The sequence below is a fragment of the Prinia subflava genome, chromosome 23 (assembly GCF_021018805.1).
Source record: "Prinia subflava isolate CZ2003 ecotype Zambia chromosome 23, Cam_Psub_1.2, whole genome shotgun sequence".
In the NCBI taxonomy this organism is placed as follows: domain Eukaryota; kingdom Metazoa; phylum Chordata; class Aves; order Passeriformes; family Cisticolidae; genus Prinia; species Prinia subflava.
Window position 1 is genome coordinate 1507864 of NC_086269.1, and position 16758 is coordinate 1524621.

General features: G+C 46.4%; 1 protein-coding gene across 5 annotated transcripts in view; it reads right to left on the minus strand.

Annotated features, from left to right (window-relative positions):
* Positions 1 to 16758, minus strand: part of SRGAP2 (SLIT-ROBO Rho GTPase activating protein 2) — a 98058-nt gene that overhangs the window by 35597 nt on the left and 45703 nt on the right. For 4 of the 5 annotated variants that reach the window (XM_063418667.1, XM_063418668.1, XM_063418669.1 and 1 more), the window contains 4 exons: positions 11329 to 11391; positions 8356 to 8571; positions 7441 to 7569; positions 1519 to 1743 (listed from right to left, as the gene is read on the minus strand). In XM_063418667.1, coding sequence (XP_063274737.1) covers positions 1519 to 1743; positions 7441 to 7569; positions 8356 to 8571; positions 11329 to 11391 — 633 coding nt within the window. The remainder of the gene's footprint in view (positions 1 to 1518; positions 1744 to 7440; positions 7570 to 8355; positions 8572 to 11328; positions 11392 to 16758) is intronic. The other variant, XM_063418670.1, reaches the window with a different exon arrangement.

Genomic DNA, 16758 nt, shown 5'->3' on the forward strand with positions numbered 1-16758 from the left:
GCTGAGCTTTAAAACTTGGTAAACCTGGATTTCAACCAGAGGAGAAGGTTCTGCCAAACTGCACTTCCCTCCCTGAGAGGATGAGCAGCAAGGAGGAGATGATGGCAGCATCAAAGAGGAGCTAGAAAACATCAGCTGCTTTCAGGGGTGTCAGCCCATTGTGTGTTTTGAAGTCTGGAGATGCTTTTTCCAACCTATTTGGATAAATCACACCAAAAATGAGGAATTTGGTTCAGTGCTGGCACGCTGGGCTAGGGGCACAAGGGGCTGCTCAGCACCTGCACAGCAACAGGCACAGGGCACTCTTGAAGGGATCCAGGGCAGCTGAAATCAAAAATCACAGGCTGGGGACCTGTCACACACACCAGAACCCCGAGGCTCCCTGGGCTGCTCAGAAAGATTCTCACTCCACAGCATGAGGCAGCTTTTCCCTTTTGTTTCTTGGTTTTGTGTGGTTTTTTTACAAGAAAACACTGACCTCGCTGCCTGGGGCTGTTTCTTCAGAGACAGAACTTGAAACTGGGAGTTTTATCCCAACCCTGCACACACAGGATCAAATATTCTGATTTAATCTGCTGCTGAAAGCACCATTGCAGCAAGACCAGCAGCTGCATTTCTAAACACTCCTCCAGCCTCGAGAAGCAGCAAGATAAATGATTCAGTGAATGGGAGCTGCTCCTGAATGACACTCTGCAGGTAATTCCTTTTCTTCCCACGATCTTACAGCACCAGAAGCACAGAAAAATCCAGGAAAGGTCATTTGCAGTCTGAAGGCTTCACTTAAAACGGGAGAGACAAAGAAGAGCCTGGAGCAGTGGCTGTAATTCCCAGCCCAAAAAGAAGAGGCTGCCTGCAAGAGAGCATCCATCCTCCAGCCTGTGCTCGGGGGAAAAGCTGGAAATCCAACCAAGTGACCTAAATTGTCACACTGTGCATGTGCTCCCATTCACAACCAATTTCAGCCTGTGGGACTTCCAACAGCTCCCAGCTGAGCAAGCACATCTTGATAAACCCATAAAAGAGAGAGGTTTGCCCTGCCAGAAATGAAGAGTCCTCTGATAGTCCTGGCTCACGAGCAGGATGCAAAAAGCAGCACCACAAAGCATCTGTGCTCTCAAGTTCCACACTCAGATATTGCAAAAAAACAGCATTTAGGTTTCTTAAAATGGCCCTTCCAATCTCAAAATTCAGAGGCTGTCTTGGGGATTAACCTGTGGGTTGAAGGAAAGTGTTTCCTACTCTCATTTAATATTAAACCTAATTAAGCATTTTCACCTCCAGTGAAGGGAGGATCAGGATCAGCTCGGATTTAAGAGCAGCATTTGCTCCTTTCCACAGAATCTTTGGGGTTGCAAGGGACCTCTGGAGATCACCCAGCTTGGACAGCCAAAAAACCAAAATTTAGATACCTCTAAAATACCACAAGCCTCTGCTTAATCCTTACACCACCTCCCACCTCCAAAAGAGCCAAACAAGGGTCAAAAACAGGCAGAGAGCTGCAGAGGGACCCCCACTGACCATGTCCCCCATGTGTGGCTGGAACTCGAACTTCATGGGCGGGCAGAAGACGTTGTTGTACATCTCCATCAGCCTCTGCTTGTCGCTGTTGGCGTCCAGGTTCTCCACGGCGTTCTCGATGGCGTCCAGCCCCTCGTGCTTGGACTGCTCCAGGTTCAGCTCGGCCGACAGGAACGTCCTCAGGGCTCTGTTGAGGCTGGCGTGGTAGCCCAGGTCACAGCACTGCTGGAAGAACACACACACACTTCCAGGTGAATAAAGGAGATTGGAAAAGGCACCACCACAAAGCATCTGCACACTCAAGGTGCTGCAAAGAAAACAGCATTTATATTTCTTAAATTGGCCTTTCCAGTCTCAAAATTCAGGGGCTTTCTTGGGGATTAATCTGAGGGTTAATCAGGAAAGTTCTCAGGGCTCTGTTGAGGCTGGCGTGGTAGCCCAGGTCACAGCACTGCTGGAAAAACACACACACACTTCCAGGTGAATAAAGGAGATTGGAAAAAGCACCACCACAAAGCATTGGTGCTCTCAGATACCGCAAAGAAAACAGCATTTATGTTTCTTAAAATGGCCCTTCCAGTCTCAAAATTCAGAGGTTGTTTTGGGATTAACCTGTGGGTTCATCAGGAACATCCTCAGGGCTCTGTTGAGCCCAGGTCACAGCACTGCTGGAAAAACACACACACACTTCCAGGTGAATAAAGGGAAAGAAGATCTGGAATAAGGACCTGAATGCTTCCAAAAGCGGGAATTGTATAAATGGGGAATGAACTGTGGGGTTTTGATCATCTTCTGGGTGGCAGGGAGGTCCCACGTCCCTTCCTGTCTGCACAGAGCACCTCTGCCTGTACCACCATGCAGATTTTATCACCATGTTATAATTGTGTAGCTTAAATTATGAGCTATAATATAAGCTTAAATTATTATAACAGTTTGTGGAGTTTTCTTGGAGTTTTAGAGACTCATCTTTCACGGAGTACTAGAGACTCATTTCATGCAAAAATGAAGTGGTGAAGTTCAACAGCAGGGCAGTGGATTTCCCTCAATTCTAACCTGACTTTTAGGGGTCTTGTTCCTATAAATACACTCCAAAATCCTTAAATAACATCACTCAAAGGAAGAGGAAAGCAAGGCACTGAAGAGAGACAAGACACAGGATTTGGATCATCTACAAAGGCCAATCTGCACCCAAATAATTCCATCATTCCAGCAAACTGCTTCATTCCGTGTACTTCAGGAAGGAGGAGCACGAGCTGGACATGGAAACAGAGTCATCCAAAACCCAGCAGCCACCACTTGGGATGATTTCATTGCTGGGGTGAAACAGAAGAGCAAAAAACTTTGAAGCAAGAAGTGGTTATGGTCAAGAATTTCCTGGCGATGGCTGACACTGGGATGATGTCACTGGGAGACAATCAAGCAACTTCATTTCCACCACGCTGCAGAGCCAAGTTTTCATGTTTCAGAAGGGAGGGAAAAAAAAAAGGAGCTTTTCATGAGCATGAGATCAGAACCAGCCTGGATTGTTCAGCCATCTCATGAAGTGAGCAAGAAGGAGCCCACCTTCTTGGAATTAGCAGCAAGATTTCATCCACTAGGAGAATATCCAAAAAGGAAAGAAAGGGACCATCTGCTTGATTGCTGCGCTGCTCTGTAAGCAAAATTCACATGAAAACTCCTCCTCGCCCATCATTCGGGTCTCATCACTGCCATTGTTTGCAAAGGCAGAGGAAAAAAAGGGGGGAAAAAAAGAAGAAAAAGGGGTGGGGGAGAGGGAAGAGAAAGTGCTGGACCATTCCCTGCTCCCACAGAATTCCTGCCACCGAGGGCTGGAAGCCTTTGTGCCAAACAAGCTGTGACAGGTGGGAAGCCTTGGAAAAAGCTGCAGTTGCTGGTTGGGCTGCAGGCAGAGAATGAAGGGATTTTACATTCAATCAGAAAAGAACAAAACCAGCCAAGCAAAAAAAAAAACAACACCCAAAAACCAACCCAAAGCAAAATAAAAAAGCAAAACAAAAGAGGCTTGATTGAGAATCTGCACGTGTGGAGGCAGCCTTGGATCAAGAGGCACTCACAGCTCACTCTGCAGGGCTGGTCCTGCAGCTGGGGGGAAAATGGGACTGGGACAAGGATCAGGATGGGGATGGGGATCGGGATCAGGACAAGGATCAGGATTGGGATCAGGATAAGGATCAGGATCGGGATCAGGATAAGGATCAGGACAAGGATCAGGACAAGGATCAGGACAAGGATCAGGACAAGGATCAGGACAAGGATCAGGACAAGGATCAGGATTGGGATCAGGATTGGGATCAGGATTGGGATCAGGACAAGGATCAGGACCAGGACCAGGACCAGCTCAGCCTTAACAGCAGCACTCAACTCCTTTTCACAGTTTTGGGGTCACAAGGAAATCACCCAGGCCAAGGCAGGGTCACCTGGAGGTGACACAGGGACACGTCCAGGTGGGTTTGGGGTCTGTAAAAAGGGAAATTCCAGGACCCCCCTGGGCAGCTCCTCCAGGGCTCAGCCACCCTCAGGGACAGGAGCTTTTCCTCGTGGTGAGGTGGAATTTCTTGTGCTGTAGTTTATTATCCCTTGTCCTGTCACTGAACAGAGCCTGGCACCAACCTTGTATGGACTGATATCTGTATGGATTGATATTTGTATGGATTGGTATTTGTATGGATTGATGGGTATTTGTATGGATTGGTGGATATCTGTATGGATTGATGGATATTTGTATGGATTGATATTTGTATGGATTGATATTTGTATGGATTGATATTTGTATGGATTGATATTTGTATGGATTGATATTTGTATGGATTGATATTTGTATGGATTGATGGGTATTTGTATGGATTGATGGATATTTGTATGGATTGATGGATATCTGTATGGATTGATGGGATCCCCTCTCAGCTTTTCCTTTTCCAGTCTGACCAGTCCCCCCAGTCTCTCACCAGGGAGATGCTCCAGACCCCAAACCACCTTTGTGGCTTCTGCTCCTTGTGATTCCTCCTGCAGAGCCCAGAACTGGACACAGCTCCTGCTGTGGGACAGGAGCTGCTGCCCCCTCCCAGTGTGACCAGTTTGTCCTCCCAGTGTCCCCAGAAATGCACTGGGAGGACTGGGAACCCCAAGGGGAGCTCCTGTGTCACACCCACCTCGCTCAGGCAGAATCTGTTTGCTCTCTGCTTCTGAAGCCACTGACAGAAAACATTTCCCAGCCCACTCCCTCACTTTAAAGGTTATTTTTTTTTTTTAAGTCCAGTGTTCCCTGTTTATAAATGCACCAGTCCTGCCATCCCTTTTCTGGGTTATATAAATGTTTGATGGAATCGTTCTCAAAGGAAATCAATTTTTTATAAGAATTTAATGATAACTCATTCAAATTCACTTCCCAACATGACAGCTGATTAACCCTTTGCCAGTTACCTTTCAAACAGGCCTCAAAAATAGAAGAATTAAGGGGGAAAAGCCCTTTGTTCTAAAATGCAATTCACATTTGGAAGGGGAAGGATGAGACCCTGGAGTAAGTAGCCATGGAACACCTATTCCTAGAAGAGCAAACTGAGCTCTGGGACTCACACAAACGTTTTTATCTTCTTTTTTTTTTTTTCCAATCCTGTCCTAGTGACCCTTTTATAAATATGAGTTAATGCAAACTTCCCCATTACTGTAATATTTCATTAGCATCAAAGAGCTGCCTGAGTCCCTAAAGTCAGGAAATTCAAAACTACTGGGCTATGGCAGAAACAATTTATTGCTCTTAACTCCCGACAAAGAATTAACTCCCTGTTATCCTTCCCTGCAGAGGGAACAGTGTGCTGGATAAACATGACATTAAATGTGAAGTTTAATGCTGTTTGGCCTAACACAATCTCCTTGTAAGCAACTTTGAAGCTTACTTTAATATTATATTTCAAAATTCAATATCACTAAATGATTAGATCGAGGGAAGGCATTACAGCCCGGCTTAAAAATCACATTTTTATTCAAGTCAGATGGCTCAGATAACCATCACTGGTTATAATTGTTAATTTTCAATCCTTCAGGATCAAAGGCATTAATAAATCTATTTTCCCTGTGTCTTAACAATGAGATAACTGAACTCCATCTCCTGTGCTCCCAGACAAGTCCTGCATTTCTCCATGCCTGAACACAGAGCAGATCACACTTTTATTTTGAAGATGATGGGAATTTATAGATTTAAACTGAATATTCCAAGGGCAGGGACTCACCCAGAGCCACCAGGGCTCCTCTCTAGGAACAGACAAATCCCTGGAATTCAGAAGTTTGGATTCTTCTTCTGCCATGCCCAGGGAGAGCAGCCCTTCCTTCCAGGCTGGGGGGCCCAGATTTGTCCTGCCCTGCTGAAAACACCTCAGCCCCGTGCTCAGAAATTATCCTGGGCTTGTGAAACCCAACTGGATCCTTTACCACCTCTGATTCATGAAAATACACCAAGAACAGACAACTGAACCAGGCAGCAAATGGGGGAGAGACAGGGCTTTAGATGAAAAAAATTAAAACAGTTAAATTAGGCTGATGCTGGTGAAATTAATCCCAATCTTGTAGCTTTGATCGAAAATATATACAGAGAGCTGTAATTTGTTAAAAACCCAGGGCCATGCAATTAAGGTTGAGCAAATGTTAACCCAAACAGGGCTCCTAAAAAGGCAGCAGGAATAAACAAATCAGGCCTGTCCAGTGCAGCAACCCTGCAAAGCACAACATTTGGAAATAACAGCATTTCTCAAGCCCACTCTCCGTGACAGCCCTGACCTCCAAAGGACAGGTTTAAATCAACACCTGGCACAAGAGCACTCCAGGCGAGTTTATCAGCAGCTGGATAAATGTATCCTATAGACTGCTGGTTATTCTAATAGCTGGGTAATTAATAGAGATCTGAGTGCTCTTTATTGCCTGTGTCTAGAGACTCTTGTGCTCATCACTCCCTGCCCCTCCAGGCTCTGCAGCAGGAGCTTCCAGCAGGGATGGCTTGGAAGGGGACGGGATCCAGCAGAGCCACTGCCCCTGCTGAAGGGGGGTTCCAAAAACCTCAGGGCTCCTGAGGCCTCTGCTGAGATTCCAAAAATCAGAATTTTGGGATTTTGGGGGGTTTTTTTAATGTGTTTTGCCAAAAGCAGAATGCTGCCCCCTGAATGGTGAGGAGACTGAAATAAATTCTGCTGGGCAGGGAAGGGAGCTGAGGGAGTGGCTGGAGCTGGGTCAGGGAGGTTTGGGATGGAAATCAGGGAAGGGTTTTTCTCCCACAGGGTGCTGGGGCACTGAGCAGCTCCGCAGGGAACGGGCACTGCTCCAAACCTTCCAGAGCTCCAGGAGAGCTTGGACAGCACCCCCAGACACAGGGTGGGATTTTGGGGTGTCTGTGCAGGGCCAGGAGCTGGACTGGATGATCTTTCCAACTCAGAATATCCCATAATTCAATGATTTTCCAAAACCAGTTAAAAGCAGCTTTAGGAAGTGCTTCTTAACTCCCTCTCTTCTGCCAAATTTCTTCTACTGTTTCTACAGTTAAAAATCTTTTTTTCAATCTTTTTTTCTGAGTTAAAATCTTGTGGGTTTGCTTAAAACAGCCAAATGAAAATGTCAGGGTGACCCTGAGGCTGGGTTTCACTCGAACCAAGCAGCTCCTCCTTTTCCCTCTCACTTTCCTGTCTCTGTAACAGAGGTGGCCACCTGAGAAAAGCTCCTGCCACAGCTTAATGACCAATTATCAGCCCCCTGCCACCCCCAGGCTGCCCAGCCCAGCTGTGCAGGGGTTTCCAGCTGTGCAGGGGTTTCCAGCTGTGCAGGGGTTTCCAGCTGTGCAGGGGTTTCCAGCTGTGCCAGGCAGGGGATGCTGAGGGGGCAGAGGGTGTGGAGGCTCCTGGCCCCAGCAGCAGCACTTACATCAATGAGATCAGACAGGTCGTGGATGTAGTACTTGAACACCGAGGCGTTGGTGGCTTCCAGGGCCAGCAGATATTCATTCCTTGCCTTAATTGCCTTCAGTCTGTTCTCTGTGTACTTTGCTTGGCGCTGAAAGATGACAAAAATCAGAATAAAGCATTAAAAGGGGTGGGCAGCACTCTGAGCAACACCAGGGAGCACTGAACAAATCTTATCCTGCTCACAGATTTTGCCTCTTTGAATTCCAGTTCTGCCAGGACTCCAAGACTTGAAATGCAGATTAATTATTTAGATGTATTATTTAAGCATTGCTACACTGGATTGAAAGAGTTCAGACTGTGGGATGGGGAAGATTAAATGAGGAATGAAGGGAAAAGGGGGTTTAGGAGGTTATGGCCCAGCTCCAGCACCACCAGAGAAGCCCCTGAGGGTCTGAGGGCTGCTACAGGCACCCACCTCCTCCAAAGCCTGAACTTGGTCCTTCCAGAGCCCAAATCCATTCCAAAACAACTCCTGTCCTATTGGCTTCACCCTCAGAGCTGAACTGCTGGAGGGACCCACTGCTGAGGCCATGAGTTCTGTCCCCACAGCCAGTTTGGGAGTGCTGGGCTCCCTGGAGCACAGGCCTTGTGCTCTGGCAACAAAAACAACCCCATTAATTATCCCACTAATTATCCCATTAGTTATCCCATTAATTATCCCATTAATCCCACGACTTCCAAGCAGGCACTGCTGCTCTCCCCCTCGTAGCTGTTTCATCTTTTTGTGCCTGGGATCACACAAATTGCACCTGACTGTCCTAAAGCAAACCCTCTGCTGGCTCTGCCTTTCCTTCAGCTGGGCGCCAAATAAAACCTAACAAATAAATAATAAATAAACCCCAATAAAATACGGGATTTGGATGCCAGCAGATACCTTCTCCTTCATCTTCTCGATTTTCTTCACGGAGCTCCTCCGGACGTGTTTCTCCTCGAATTTGACGTTGGAGGTGGAGTCGGGGGAGCGCGGGGTCTGCTTCTCCTCCTGCTTCACCGATTTCCCAATCTGCTTCTCCTCCTGCTTCTCGGCCTCCTTCAGCTTGCTCTGCGCGCTGATGCTGTCGGCGTTGTACATGTGGTAGGTTTTCATCACCTGCACGCAACAAAAAATCAAAACTCAGGGCTGAAATACCAGAAAAAGAAAATAAAACACTCAGGGAAACTTCCTGTGGCAGAGAAGCAGGGCAGGAGTGCCTGATGTGAAATCCAAGTGGGGGATTCTGCTTTGTTTGGCTTTGGCGTGTGCCCTCCTGCACAGGGCACGCACAAAACCAAAGGGAAGGCTGCAGACTAAACCCGGCCTCCTTGGCTGCAAAAATGAAATTATATGGCAGGAAAATGAGGGTTTGTCATTAGCAGGTAAAGCTCCTGAAGGGAGCCCTATCAGCTTTTCATCTGGGTGAAGCAGAACTTTAAATACACAGGATGGAAATCTCAGCACAACACCTACAACAGCCATGCAGGTGCCACTTGTTCAAATCAAATTTGGGCCATAAAAGTACTTCTGGGCATCTTCTCTAATTAAAAATTAATAAACAAGTGTGGTTCTTGCATTTAGGGAGACAGGGACCCTGTGCTGTATGGAGAACTTCTATTTTTATAAGTAAATATAAATAAATATTCCCCCTCCAGCCAGAAAAATCCCATTTGTTTCACGTGATATTAATGTCTAGATTTGTGTCAAGCAAATAGAACCAAAGGACATGAGCTCTAAACCAGTTTTTTATCCATAAATGCAAAGCAATTTGAATCCCACACCGAAACAAACACGATACAACACTCACAGGGGGACAAAAAAAAGCACAATTGCATAAAGTCACCCATTCCAGCAGCAATAAAGGCTCCTCTTGTGAATAATTTGATTTATCCCAGATGAAAACCCATTTACAGCTATTTTGCACTGGAACATAACACAATTTTACCTAAGTGGGCTGTGTGCTCCCCCTCTGCAGCGATCAGCAGAGGTCCCAGATCCAAAGAGAATCTGGATTTAAACATGAAAGGGAATGTGACTGCAGCCAGTGCTGAGGAACATCCTGAATAATTCACACACCCGCACCCCCAGCCCCTGCAGATGCTCAGACTATAAAGGAGGCGTTTATAATTACAATAATAGATGCAAAGGAGCTGCTTTTCCTCCCTTGCTCAGAGCAGAGCTGGCAGAGAGCAAAGGCAGAGGGAGAAATCCCAGTTTTAATGGGTTTTTAATGGTTTTGTGCCACTCTGGCAGCCACGGGCTGTGGTGTGGGGACACTGGGGACTCACTGGGGTCTGCTGAGGACAGAAAAACGAGGGGTTGAGACAACCCCTGTGTTCTGTTTGTGCAGAGAAAGGAAAGATTTCACCCAAAATTTCTGCCAATCCTTTGGATATGGAATTAGGGAATCACTGAGGTTGGGAAAGATCTCCAGGATCATCCAAGCCTTTGGCTGATGCCCAGTTTGTCACCCAGCCCTGAGCGTCACATCCAGCAGAAAAAGAGGTGGAATTATTTCTAAAAGTACCACTCAATTTAACCACTGGTGGGGTGGCTTTAATTCCAGCAAAAAAGAATCTTTTAGAACAATCAGAAGTGGCTTTTTGCAAAGTTTCCTGGTGAAGGGAAAATTTAGAGTTCTGCAGCAGGAGGAATGAATAAACAGACTTCAAATTCCCAGCACTGCCATTAAAAATATCAATACTTTACATCACTTTGTTTAACAAAGGCTGAATTCTGGAATCTCTTCCTTCCAGGGGTAGAGAAATCAGCAGAATTCATTATTTGGCTCAAAAAAATGACCTGTCAGAGCCTGGCACCCAGAAATGATCCCCTGGCCATGAAACTCCACTCCAGAGCCAGCTGAACTTGGATCAGAAATTGATCTCAGCTCCTAAAATCTGTTTTTAGAGGCAGATCCATGTCCTTCCTTAGGATCCCAGCCAGGACAGGACTCAAAAGTTGATCTAATTATGCCCTCAAATACAAAACCATTCCTGGAGTGCTGATTTGCCTGAATATTTGCCTTTGAGGCTCTGAGTGTAACAAACTGGAATGAAACAATTCCCTCCCTACACTTTACTGATACAGGAAATTTCAGGGAATCCCCTGAAAGTCTGTAACACTGATTTTTACCCCAAATTTCACCAATATGCCGGGGCCTGAAAAACAACCCTGGCTCACCTTTTGGAAGGAGGAACATAAATCTCAGTGTCATGACCCAGCAAATCACTGAGGAAGGACAAAATAAAAAGGCATTTTGAGCCACCCAACAGCGAGTTCTGCTTTTCAAGAAGAGAACTTGCTCAGTGACAGCTGCAGAAAGCAGAATTTTCATCAGGCAAGAGGCTTTTTCTTTCATCTGCGTGAGGAGAAGAAAAATCCCCAGGTAGCACATGAACCCTTGGGGACACATCCTTCCTCCTCCTCCTCCTCCTCCTCCTCCTCCTCCTCCTCCTCCTCCTCGGGGTCTCCAGTGGATTTACTGAGAAGCAAAAAGCACAGATGGAAAAAGGAGCTCTCTAAAGGAGCTGCTCTGCTGAGAGCTGAGGGATAAATAAACTCAGTGGGTGCCTCTGAAGGCTCCCACCACGCAAACCCCAAGGGTTTTTTGGAAATAATTCTCCCATCTCTGGCTCTTTTTTAAACCATCGCTGCAGCAAAGTAATAAATGGGTGTGAGGGTGAGATCTTTGGGGAGCCAGCACGTAGAGAACTGAAACAACACGAGGACAGAGGGGAAAAAATGGGATTTATGGAGCTTTGTAGCAGGGAGTGCAGCCTTTTCTCAGCCTTGGTGGGAGCAGTCAAACACTTCTCCCTTCTGGCCGAGGAGATGCCAAGAAATGAGTTTGATTTAATGAGTTTGATTTACCGTGTAGAGTTCATTCAAGACCTTCATCAGGTCCTCCTGGAGCTGCAGTCCCACTTCCTTGCTCTGCAACAGAACAGAGAAATGAAAGTGAATTGAGGAAGATGCTGTGGAGGCAGAGGAAGTCAGCACGGGGCATCCACAGATAATTTAGGCCTAATTAAACATCACTGTTTGTGCTGGTAAATCCAATCAGTGCCCAGCCCAGGGGCACCCTGCACCAGGAGCTTTAACAAACTGAAATCTCAGATGGGCACAGGCAGAAAAGATCCGTGGAATACAGATGGAAATTCCCAAAGAATGTGAGGTTTTCAATTTTCCAGCCTGGAAAGACAGAATTTTCCCATTTTTACAGGATTAAGCAAGACTGTGGGTACAGCACAGCTTGGTGTGGAAGCTGAGGAAAAGCAGGATAAGGAAAGCACCATATAACAAGAATAACTTAATTCAGTTTACAGATTTTTATTCATTCACTGCCCACTAAGGCAGCATTTGTGTGCTGGAACCCTCACGTTACAAGTGTTTATTATCTACTGGGGAAAGCAAATTTGATCAACTCAAGATTATTTATGCCTACAACATTCAGGAAAAGCAGCAGATAAAGAGGCAGTGCAGCCAAACCCACGCTTAAACCAACATTTCTGCCCAGGAAGTCAAGATAGTGCAAAGCCACGAGGAAAAAACCAACAACACGCTGATAAACTGAAAAGCCAGAAGAGAAAGATTATCTGATTTAAATTTAAATGAGTCTTTTCCCCATACTGTCCAGTTCAGCAGTGTGTTTCTGAGATGAAAAAATTGCTTTATTAGAGGGGTTTTTTTATTATTTGGGGGTGTTGTGGTTCAGAGCAGCCCAGAATTGCTCTGTTGGCAGCACAATGGGATTCACAAATATCCAACGCCCAATCCTTTGGATTCTCCACATGTTCCAATCCCATATTCCCCACCTGCTGCCCAGGTGCCACAGGAAAAAAGAGCACCTGACACAGAAAAGCTTTTTCTGAGGAGTCCCTGATTCACAGAACAGCACAGAGCTGGTGATTCCCAACCTCCAGGAATAAACCTGCAGTGCTCTGGGTCACTGTGGGGTTTTAATTTGCTTTTCTCCTGTCAGAGCTGGCATTAAATGCTTGGGAGATGCAGCTCGTGCCTGGACTCAGATGTTTATTAATTCTTATCTACAGTACAGTCTCACAAGCTGTGAGTTCTGGCTAACAAAGCCAAAAATGGCTCTGTCTCCAGCTCTTTCCAAGGTCTTTTAAACACTAATTGTCCACTAATGAGATGACACCTGTATTATTTATTTATACTTTTATTTATATTATATATATATTATCTTATATCTATATATTATATATAATATTATATATTATATATTATATATTTTTATATATTATATATAATAATATATAAATATATTTATATTTATTTATACTTTTAACCCAATAACCAAATACCAAAGGTTGCAGTGCAGACCTTTCCACCGGACCCAAGAAGAAGGTGAAAAGAAGAATTTAGCCTACACCCTAATCCTTCACCTTGTCCCATATTTATTACTCTACACTAAACCCTTAAATTCTAAGTTTTTCACCCTGTGAGATCACACACTTCTACTCAAACCACACACTCATAATCCCAATTTTATCACTCAATTTTGGAAGCCTGTTCAGTGCCTCAGGTCAATGCAGAGTTTGCTTGAGGGTCAGTGCATTTTAGCACAGAAAACCTGAAATTCTCAGCACCCAGGGTTCCAGCAGGGTTTTCTGGCTGCCTTTTCCTCCTCGTGCACTAAAAAATGGCTCATCTGCTGCACAAACTGCTGAAGCATCAATTATACGGCAGAGATTAAAATGAATATTTGAATGCAGATTCCGGTTGAAAGGGGGGAAAGAAGATGCCAAATTGTCAAAACACAAAACTCTCTGTGCTTCCAAATGAGCTCTAAAAAAGGAGCTGCTGGATTGCTGGACTGGAAAAAAACCCTTCCATTCAGATGAAGGTAAGACAGATCACAGGGGACATCAGAACAAGAGCTGTGCAATGAGCACTGGTAATGTAAAACTGTTCCCTGCACTGATTCCACCAAAAAAAAATGTCTAGGAGAAAAAAAGCTGAGCTGGCTGACCCTGATAAATGAAAATACATCAGAGGAAGCAGAAGGGTTTGCTTGGGAAAGCCAGAGGAAAATGGATTGGACATGAGGAAAAAGTTGTTGCTTGAGGGCAGCGGAGGGAGGCGGAGGTGATGCACAAAGAGAATTTCCCTGAATTCCCACAAAATTCAAAGTGCAGTCCTGGTCCCACTGCCATGGAGCCACAAGAAATACCAGCATCATGCCAGAAATTACAAATAAAATCCACGCCAAGGAAAGACAACAACAGTCCTGGCAGTTGTGAATGTCTCGGTATCGATTGCTATTGCAGCAGCAAATTCCGTATTGTTCTGTATTTTCTCTCTTACTCTGTGTGTTTTGCAAAGGCAGAACGATTCATTTTGTAAACAAGGCAATAAATAAAAGAAATCCTGATCAGCTTTACTGGGACCTACTCCTGGCTGTATCTGCAACCAAGTCTATCTGCACCTCCCTTAACGTGAGGAAGGGCTTGTGCAACAAAATCTTAATTAAGGCTCCACTAATGAGCTGGGTGTGTGTGGGGGGGTGTCCCCACAAACTGTGTGTCCCTGATCAGGGTAAAGCCTCCTCCTGGAGATGATGAGGGTGGAGGAGCATCCTGGGCGCCCTGCAGAGCTGAGGATGCAGCAGGGGGCTGTGCTGGGCAGGGAGATCAGCACAGACCCTGCACGGGATCACGGGATCACAGGATCACGGGATCACAGAATCACGGGATCACAGAATCACGGGGCTCACGGGGCTCACGGGGATCACGGGATCACAGGGATCACAGAATCACAGGGATCACAGAATCACGGGATCACGGGGATCACGGGGATCACAGAATCACAGGGATCACGGGGATCACAGGATCGCGGGGATCGCGGGGATCACAGAATCAATCACAGGATCACAGGGATCACAGGGATCACAGAATTATCAGGCTGGAAAAGACCTCCAGGATCATCGAGTCCAACCCAGCCCAAACACCTCAACTAAACCCTGAGTGCCACCTCCAATCTTTCCTTAAACACCTCCAGGGGTGGTGACTCCAGCACCTCCCCGGGCAAGGCCATTCCAGTGCTTTATCTCCCTTTCTGTGAAAATCTCTTTCCTGATATCCAACCTGAATTTCCTTGGTGCGGCTTGGGGCTGTGTCCTCTCCTTCTGTCAGTGCTGCCTGGACAAAGAGCCAACCCCACCTGAGCACAGCCACTTTTCAGGGAGTTGTGAGAGTGATAAGGGCACCTCTGAGTCTCCTTTTCTCCAGGCTGAGCAACCCCAGCTCCCTCAGTCACTCCTCAGAGGATTTGGGCTCCAAACCCATCACCAGCATTGTTGCTCTCCTCTGGATGAGGAGGAGGAAGAGGAGGAAGAGGAGAAGGAGGAGGAAGAGGAGAAGGAGGAGGAAGAGGAGAAGGAGGAGGAAGAGGAGAAGGAGGAGGAAGAGGAGAAGGAGGAGGAAGAGGAGAAGGAGGAGGAAGAGGAGAAGGAGGAGGAGAAGGAGGAGGAGGAAGGGGAGGAGGAGGAGGAAGAGGAGGAGGAGGAGGAAGAGGAGACGGAGGAGAAGGAGGAGACGGAGGAGACGGAGGAGACGGAGGAGACGGAGGAGACGGAGGAGACGGAGGAGACGGAGGAGACGGAGGAGACGGAGGAGACGGAGGAGACGGAGGAGACGGAGGAGAAGGAGGAGAAGGAGGAGAAGGAGGAGAAGGAGGAGAAGGAGGAGAAGGAGGAGAAGGAGGAGAAGGAGGAGAAGGAGGAGAAGGAGGAGAAGGAGGAGAAGGAGGAGAAGGAGGAGAAGGAGGAGAAGGAGGAGAAGGAGGAGAAGGAGGAGAAGGAGGAGAAGGAGGAGGAAGAAGAGGATGAGGAGGAGGAGGAGAAGAAGAAGGACTTCCCTTCCCCTGCAAACCACAGGTGATGACCACACCTTCCCTTCCACCAGCAGCCCCCAGGGCAGTCCCGGCAGGACGTGGCAGCAGTGCCAGGCTGGGGTGCAGCTTTCCCCCAGCCCAGGAGGCTGCTGTGAGCACACACACACTCCTTTGTTACTCCTGGGTGTATCTGCACCATGTGCAGGCCTGGAGGTTCTGCCACCCCTGGCTGGAACATGAATTCCCAGCACGGGCCGTGCCAGCTCCTCAACAGCCTCTTTGTTCCAGCCCTCCTCCCCTCTAATTTAATCAAGATGTTTTTGGGATCTACTGCGGGGCTGTTCCGCATTCCACCCAACATTAACGACTTCAGCTTCCAAATATTTGGGGGGGATAATAAAGAGGAGAGCTCAGGAATGCTGTCAACATTTTCTGCCCCGGATCTCCAGCCCCAGCAAGGTCCTCCCAAGGCTGTCAGAAAGATGGGATGGATTCAAAACCAGAATTCCCTGGAGTTCCTGAACCCCATGAACCCAACAACAGCCAGCAAGAGCTCAACCCATGTGAATGTGTAATGTAATAAGCAATTTTTTATCTAATTTGCTGCCTCAAGTTGTGTCAGAGGGTGACAGCTGGAGCTGGAGCCCAAATCTGCTGATTCTGGAACAGTGTCAGGTCCCTGCATCTTTTAAATGTAATAATTAAATATGCCTAGGTGGAGAATAAACATTAGATATTGCCGTATTTTTTGAATTCTTTTTGAATTCTTTTTGAATTCTTTCTGAATTCTTTCTGAATTCTTTCTGAATTCTTTCTGAATTCTTTTTGAATTCTTTTTGAATTCTTTTTGAATTCTTTTTGAATTCTTTTTGAATTCTTTTTGGTTATTCCCACACTTTTTGAATCATGGTGAGAGTGAGGGTGAGGATGCCAGGAGGGGAGCAGGGATGTAGCACACAGGTACCAACTCTGCACCTCAGGGAGAGTTTTACTCATGGCATTTGCACATTTACAAATTTAAACCGTGATGGAAAAACATTTTTACAAATGGCCAGCATTTTAACCACGGCATTTCTGCCATGGGGTGGCTTTTCCATGTGTGGGTGCTTTAAGATTTTGTCATATTCTGGGAGCAGAGCAGCAGAGACACAGAGCAGCTGTAAAGTAGGTCATGACAGACCCCTTCAGAGAATTAATGATTCCTCTTCCTTGATTACTGCAAGGCTTTTAACCAACTCATTGTGGATTTTCCATCTCACATCAAACACCCTGCAGTGCACCAGGAGATAAACTGGGGGGTTTTCCCACCATCAAAGGTGCTAAACAAGGAGAATTTCAAATCCTCACGTTGGTTTTCTTGATTCCAAAAGGGGTTTTCTCCCCATAAATATCCTCAATTAAGTGGATACACAGGGAAGGTCCCTGCTCCAGCAGCCCAGGGAAGCT